Source organism: Nanorana parkeri, unplaced genomic scaffold (assembly GCF_000935625.1).
Source record: "Nanorana parkeri isolate BGI_ZX_2015 unplaced genomic scaffold, ASM93562v1 scaffold2420, whole genome shotgun sequence".
Classification (NCBI taxonomy): domain Eukaryota; kingdom Metazoa; phylum Chordata; class Amphibia; order Anura; family Dicroglossidae; genus Nanorana; species Nanorana parkeri.
Genome location: NW_017308688.1, coordinates 3,567 through 11,769, shown reverse-complemented (window position 1 = coordinate 11,769; position 8,203 = coordinate 3,567). Strand labels below are relative to the sequence as shown.

At 39.8% G+C, this 8,203-nt stretch overlaps 1 protein-coding gene across 2 annotated transcripts in view; it reads right to left on the bottom strand.

Moving 5' to 3' along the window:
* The window catches only part of ACSL3 (acyl-CoA synthetase long-chain family member 3), a 43,304-nt gene extending 37,916 nt beyond the window's left edge, over positions 1–5,388 (bottom strand). The window contains exons 1-2 of one of the 2 annotated variants that reach the window (XM_018573543.1): positions 5,026–5,388; positions 1,277–1,454 (exon numbers count right to left, since the gene is read on the bottom strand). In XM_018573543.1, coding sequence (XP_018429045.1) covers positions 1,277–1,454; positions 5,026–5,376 — 529 coding nt within the window. In that variant the 5' untranslated portion in view covers positions 5,377–5,388. The remainder of the gene's footprint in view (positions 1–1,276; positions 1,455–5,025) is intronic. The other variant, XM_018573542.1, reaches the window with a different exon arrangement.
* Positions 5,389–8,203: the final 2,815 nt, after the last annotated feature.

Genomic DNA, 8,203 nt, shown 5'->3' with positions numbered 1-8,203 from the left:
ACCCCACTCTAATAATGGCACACACAAGGCTTTTCCAACTAAAAATAAATAAATGGAAGATAGCAAGCATTTTGCAGATTCTGCTGTTGGGTAGGATTTTTACTTTTACAACAAATGTAAAATGGTGGACATCCTCTTTTACCAGTGCCACCTCGTAAAGCTATTTCTCTAGTCTGAATAAAATGAAAATTCGATTCTCTATGATTTTTGGAGATACTGTATCTGAGATCTTAATGAGCTTGTACCTTCCTACCACCGGAACTTCTTTGACAGACTGAGATCAAATTAAAGCAGTCATTAGCCCTAGTGAGTTATTCATATTGCTGCTTCCAAGCCATAAAGTCCTAGCTAGAGAGTGAATACTGTCCAACTCCACCCAAAATGGCATCTATTTAATAGATGAAAACTACATTTATACAATATGGTAAAAATGGCCTACCTATCCTGAACATGGGGCACATAACTAGAGTAGGCAATCCTCATCGAAACACTGTGCCTTGCTTTTGGCTCAGTGTTGTAATGCCTAACTGTGCATAAAGCAGTGTCTGCCATTCCAATTTATGAAAAAAACAGCCTGTGCTCTGATCACAATGCCTTGACAAAAGGATCAATAATTGTAGCAGTACTTCACAAGCCTGCACATAAGATAGGAGATTGCATGCGAGTAATCACAATGCAATTGATGGTTACCTTCATTTTAAATTAAGCATGTAGTAGTTCTGAATTGAGAAAGCTGGTTGGATGACCAGTGAAACACCTTCAAGAAAAATACAGCAAGTCCAGTTGTCTTGACTTATTTTTTACAGATATACATGTAGTAGTTGATTTCCATTTGAAGACAAGACTGCACAGTAATCCAGATACTTATACAGGGATGCTTCAACCAATGCGCTTAAAAACTAGTAAAATGCAATTTTCAGAAAGGAGCCATTCACCCCGCAGATTCAGCTGGGTTATGTGCCAGCTGTACCATGAGAATGATTCTATCCTGGGTAACATGGGACAGAAATATGATGCGTTCAATGCCAAAAGCCCATTTGAGGTAGACTTATATTTGTAAAAAGAGGAGAGATTAGTAAATAAGTAAAAAAATGAAATATCCTAAATACAGAACAGATGCGGAGAAAAGTGCAGAGTGTGGAGCAGATCTTATATTCCAGCAATGGGAAGGGTTTTGGCACCCTGGAGTATTAATATAAAAACAGTGCAGTGTGTTCTGTGGATTACATTCCCAGACAAGTAGTCAATTCCTGTAAGGTCAAAGGTTATTACTCACGTGGGAAATTGTACATGAAGCACGCCTGGGCTGATATGATCCACTCCGCTCGCGTCTCGCAGAAAATGGCTATGTTAGACCGCGGTTTCTGACCAAGTGCAGCAAGCCCACTTCCGAAATGAGAGGCGGCCAAGTAAGCCTCATCATATGTCATCCAGTTGTACTTTCCTAAGATCACCTGGTAAAGATAAGAAAGCAAGAAGGTCCGCGTAAGCATACATGTCAAACAGTGGTATGGGTCTACTGCATAGCAAACATGTTGCAAAAGACACAAGGCAATTAGACAATGAAAATACCAATTGTCACCAGAGTATAAAGGCTACACATACAAGTATACAGAGGTGGGTAAAGAAAGGGGGGGTAGAGTAGTTTATAAAATATTTTTTTAACATCCCAGTGCATCACATGTCAGAAGTCATAGGCATCAAAATTTGAAAAGTGGTCCTCCTCTAGGTGTTCACTTAGCTAATGCAAAGTGTGGACCTTTGAGGATACTCCTGTTATATACACATTACAGAGAGAGGACAAACATTCACATAATTATGCTGGCTAGTCCCACCATACTTTACTAGTCATCTACACCACGTGGCAAAAAAAAAAAAAAAATCACTGCCTGGATTTCAGGTTATATGATCTGGGGTTGCTTCAGTGGGTCAGGTCTACGTTCACCAATGTTATTTCCCCCCAAAAAAATTAGGTCAGCTCCCTACCCAAATATACGGAATAAGCAGTATTTTTCCATCAATGGATTTTTTTCTACCCTGATGGCACAGGCTTATTCCAAGATGACAATGCCAAGATTCATTGGACTTAAATTGTGAAAGAGTGATTCAGGGAGCATGAGACATGTTCAAACATGGATTGAGCAGCAGAGCCAGACCTTAACCCCATTGAGACTCTTTGGGATGTGCTGGTGAGTTTGATCCAGTGGTCTGACCCTCCCATCAAGATCTTGGTGAAAAATGAATGCAACTTCGGATGGAAATAAATGTTGTGACATTGTATAATGCTGTCCAATGAAATATTAGAGTGCGACTTTTTTTTGGCTAGGCAGTGTATTTTAGTACAACATAGGAAAGGACAGATGGAGCAGATCATGTTCATTAAAATTGGATGCATCAATAACCTATATCATTAACTTTGACTTAAATAATTGGTGTATTTTGGTATTAAATGGATTATTTATGTTTGGAAAGAAGAAACCCACTGCATTCCAATTCAACCCTAAAACAGTGACTACTTGACAGCTTGGATGGTAGATCAGACCACTCCCCAAAGAGAGAAACAATGCGTGACTAGCACCCATGCATCTCACAGCAGACTTCCTTTATCAGATTCTTGCTTTCAATTTTATACCCAATTTAAAACTTTACTTATGAACTAGTTGCTAAGGAACAACAAAACATTTATATTTTCGGACACTTTGCTCGATACAGCCCAGTCAAACATTAGGCAGCAGCTGTATTTGTTAGGGAGTATTGGCTACCTGGCGCCTAAGATTTCTCCAACCCTGCTGTAAATAACAACATTTCCATTACACTAAAGTCTAACAGAATCTACAGATGTTGTCCATGGCAACCAATCAGCTTCCATCTTTCATTTGCAAAGCTTAAATGAAAAAACAAAACACTGAAGATAGAAGCTGATTGGTTGCCATGGACAACTGCTTCATATTCTGTTTGCTCCAGTTTTGAGTTCTAATAAAATGCAGCATAGTTGATGAAGAGTGTGGGAAAGTGGATAATAAATTCTAATCAAACGTGGCAGCAAACCAAGTATCATTAGTATGCCAGGCAGGGTGCGGTGAGTCATGGAAAGCATCTTCATCAGCGCATGATAAAGACTTTACCAGATAAATAACTGAACAGGGAAAGTTTCAAGTGGCCACAAATGTGCTTCACTAAGAAATAAATGCCAAGAGCACAAACAGAGAAAGTACACAAAAAAAATGAAGCATTTTACAGTGGAAAAGATCAATGCTGCCCTTCAGTGGTCATTCACAACACTGCACAAACATTTTTTTTTTACTTGATTACTCTCAATGAAGCAGATTAACAATAGACTAGATTCCCAAATTAAATCCCTATCCACTACTAGAGTGGCTGCTGAATACTTAGGTTTGGTGCTTGGCCTCCCATAGGGAAACTAATCCTGGGGCAGTATTCTCAGCTGGGTAGGAAAAAGGGAAGGACAGGAGTCTTTCAGCGCCTTCTACGGAGTCACTCAGCGCCTTCTACGGAGTCACTCAGCGCCTTCTCAGTCTTACTGCTTCTTTTCCCCATTTAGAAACTTGATTGAATGCTCTTAAGCCTGGACACCCAGGGCATGTGCCCCAAGCACCATGGGGGTAGGGGCAACCACTACCACATTCTCCCCAGCCAGAACACTGCAAAAGGGTGCCAAGATTTTATTTGGACCCTTATACATTTTATAGTATTACAGCTTGCAGTTTGAATATGTTCTAAAAGTCCAAATATATGTGAACACTTTGCAAAATATTTTTGGATACAAGTAAATAATGACCTTCCTGAATCAATACTTTGTTGGGTGTTTGTGCAGCAAGCCAACACCAAAGTCAACTAAAGACGTTTGGATCGTGGCTGCACTTGCAACTATTCTCTGGTGTATGGACAGCTTGAAGTAAACCTTTTCTGAGCTTGGGCAATTAAAACCAAACACATGATGAAAAAAAGTACACAAGCCGGGATTCATATCTTGCCTTTTCCCAGAGGGGCTGATTCACACCAGATGCATTGGGGCTGCATGACATTTAAATAAAGTCCTTACAAACGGAAAAGAAAAGGTAAACAGTGCGATGCACCGGTCTATGCCTGGCAACATACACCAGCAGCAGTGCCTCATGGTGCAGCTGCAGATGTGAATCAACCCATAAGGTCAAGTTTTGCCCCAATCTCTCCCAATTCAAAGGCCTCCGAGCTTGTTGCGGTGGCTACTTTACAACACACAGGGACCATTGTGAAAAGTAGCCACCCTCCAGAAGGAAGGACAGTATCGACACCCATTCAGAGATCATTTCAGGATATACAGCTGAGTGATACACAAAGAAGATACATTTTTGTTAATAGTTAAGGTACTTCAATATATTTTTAAGATTTAACTCCTGAGTTTAGTGTCACTTTAAAAGATGCTTACTGACTTATTAATCTAACATAGACCAATCTCTAATTTAAAACGAGGCAGGACAAAAAGAGGCACAGTTTTCAGTACATAACAAAAGGAACTCCCCTCAGTATCAGAGTCTGGTTATATAATCCAGAAGCTTCAATTTGAGTTCAAGAACACCAGGGCAACACCTCATACTAGCTGGAAGAAAACTTTAGAAGCATTATATTACTGAAAGACTAATTACTTTTTGCAACAAAGGTGAGCTAGTAAACAGTAAGTGAATTTAAACATGCTTTAGATATGCATAGGTCAATACACAGAAATGTGAAGTTTTCTGCCTTGTTTTTCTAAATATGGACCAGTTGGTCTTTGCTACAATCATTCTTTTATGTCTCTATGCAAGTTGTACTAATGGCACCCAAAGCCTTTAAAAACATACATAATCTGTGAATTGTATTAGTAGCTTTAGTAGGACTAGCAAGATGCAACTAAAAAATATAAATTATAAGCCTTTCCATATGGTGCCACTAACATTCAGAGCTAATGTTAGCCCCTTTGCCATGTCTTTTGTTAGCTCAGGAAGACATTCTCTGTAGCTGCTACCACATTCTATGTTCACACACCTTTTTAAACACCTTCCCATTAGGCTGGATTTCATCTTCTTCACTCAGCACCTCTCTGGTTCCCAAACATCCTTTGTTTTGGAAAAGGTCTGTAGCATGCTTAAAGACCTTGTCCAGGGTATCGCATCCCGGGTAGAGTGAGGAAGCAAGGCTCTGGAAGCTGTCCACTGAGTGGAAGGGGCTGCTCAGATCCTCACTCACAGGTTTGGCTTTTATTCGTTTAGCGCGTCTCTGCCTCTCACGTGCTCCGGACAGCAAGAACCACGGAACAAATGTAACAACGCTATAAAGCCACATAATAAAGTGCACAACGTAAAGCATAACTGGATTCAGGTCTTCTTTTATTTCCATTTTGGAGATTCGGGAAGAGGAAGATCGTAGCTCACAGACCTGAAAAAAAGAGAAAAAAAAAAGGTTTATTAGGAGAGAACAGGAATAGCATAAGATCTGTCCAAAATAGTTCATGACTGCAACAAGCAACAATTTTTACACATGTAGGTTTAAGCCCCACTCCAGGCAAAACTTGCCGGCAGTGACATGGACACCTGAAGAAGGACCCCGCAGGAAGTAAACAAAGGAAGAGGGAAGATTTGGGAAAGGGGCTTCACGCAAGTGAAAAGGGCATTTAGACTTTTTTTAGTGACTACTTAGGGGGGGTAGTATCCTGTGGATATGCGTTAAAGACCAATTCCAAATGTATTTAATTTTTTTTAATACATGGATATAAACTTCTACAGGTTTTTACTCATGTTTATGCCCCGTCAGGGAGATATACCCCTCACTCCCTGTTTTAAAGTCATTTTAAAAAAGGTGAGGGTCATTTCAGGGTGGCAGATGTAAAAATAGTACCAGATGCAAAAATCACCCCAATGAGAGCAAACACAGGAATACATTTTTTTACTGAGGCCCATAAACAGGAATACATTTTTTTACCCATAAACTAAGATAATAAAAAAAGTTTATGGGCCAAGTAAACATTTTAATAAGGCAATGCAAAAAGGAATGATTTCCCACAAATTGCTGTATATGACAACAGAATTGTGATGGTAAAAAAAAAAAAAAAAAAAATTAACAACCCTTTTACTGCCAGTGCGTTGTTTGCACACGTTATAATCTACTTTTGTTGCCTGAAAATTACCTAAAACCTCCCAAATATTACATATATATTCTGAAAGCACAGACCCTGTAAAATAAAATGGTGTCGGTTGCAAATTTTTACGTTGCACGATATTAGCCAAACTCTTTATCAAACCCAAAGTTTAGTTAAAATTACTAGTGATGCACTGATTAAAAATGTTTGGTATCGCGTAGGAGTACAGATATTTATATTTTGATACGCGCCGATACCGGGACTTCCAGTAGCATGGAGCTGGCTTCCCGGGCAAATCAGTAGGCCGGGCAGGATGTCATTACCCGCTGCCAGACTTCCTGATTGTCCAGGAAGCCGGCTCCTAGCGGTTTGCCCAGGAAGTCATGGAACGGTTCCATGTTCCCTTGCGGCACTGCCGGTAAGAGAAGAATCGCTTCCAGTGTAAAACTGACAGTCGGGTTTACACATGTAAACAGAGTCCCAGTGGCTATAGCTATAGTCTGCTTACAGGAGCCCCCTGCCAGCAACGTATCAATCACGTCAATGGCAGTGAAAGGGGTTAACTGATAGAAACCAACTGAACCCTAACACCTATAAGTGTCGGATAGCAGCGTTGCAGCTAGCTTTGTAAGAGCAAAGAATGGATTTTTTTTTATTTTTTTTAAAGAGACAGAGTTGCTTTAAAGACATGATTACCCAAAACAATCCTACTAGTTTAAGAGCCCTTTATTGTTAAGAGAACTATGGGGTTAGGGTTTTTCCCCATAGTGTAACGGGAGGACACAAATTAGAGTTCTCCCGTGACATCAGTCAGTGCTGGAGTATCGTAACCGGCGGGGGGAATCCAGTTCCTGTCACGGCAGAGAGCTGCGACAGGATTGAGAAGTGAGCGAACGCCGTTATGTGTTCGCTCACCTCCCGATCTACTGAGCCGACCTGTGACAGTCTCATTGTCACAGGTCGGCTAGAACTATGAGGTGAGTGGAAAGCACTCAAAATGTGGGATGTTGTTCCATACTCAGTGATAACAGTCACAGGACAAATAAGATGGAAAATATCTCAGGTAGACAGCAAAAAACTTGACTCTAATCCCAATTCCAAAAGAAGAAGGCAGATTCTTTATAAATGAGATTGCTTGTGATGTATCCTCTATATTGCCAACAGAAAATACGAGATTCTTCATTCTGTCCTCTGCAGAGTTTACACGTGTAATGCTCCCAGTCAGACTGTGGGCTGTGCTGCATACGTGGCAAAGACTTCAGCACACAATCCAGTCTAGTAAATGAGAAGATTGAACGAGGACTAAAAAGCAGACTTTTAGAACTGGAGATTTTATTTATTTTCTGACTGAGCAACACGAGATCAAAGCATTGTTTTTAACCCTTTCGCTGCCAAGCCCTCCGGAACATTTTTCAAATCAGCTGGCCAAGCCATTTTTGAATTTTCTGCAATTTTTTCCTATTGATTTGATTTTCAACTGCTGCGTTGCTAGCGTTTGTAAAAGACCCCCCAAACCATATATTTTCTGAAAGCGCAGGCCCGGTAGAATAAAAAGATGGTGATACTAAATTTGTAGGCCCTGCGATAATTGCGCAAATGTTTCTCAAATTAATATTAAACCGATAAAAATACACAATTCAATTGTTAAAACACACCAAAATCAGTATCCGTGCACAAAAAAAATTATTTTCTGACTAAATCTAAAAGATAAAACTGTATTGAGTTAATAAATAACAAATATTAGCAAATTTGTAATTGCGCCTTTTTGCGAAAAGGTAAAAAAATGAAGGTATGCAAAACTGTAAATAATCGACTTATGTAAAAAATTGTTTTGGTGTTTGTGTTGTGATAAAATGATACAGGTGTATATTTAATTGCAACACAAGGTATCACAACGCATGGCAATGAGTCACAAAGCTTTGCCATGCGCTGCCACATTAATTTAATGTTTTTTTTTTAAAGAAAAAAAATAAATAAAAAAGATCATGCACTGCGATGCGTTCTAACAACGCACTGCAGCGCATGTGCATGGTGTGCACCACAATATGTGTGTGTTATGTGGGGGGAGGGAGGGGTTGTGCTTTTTTT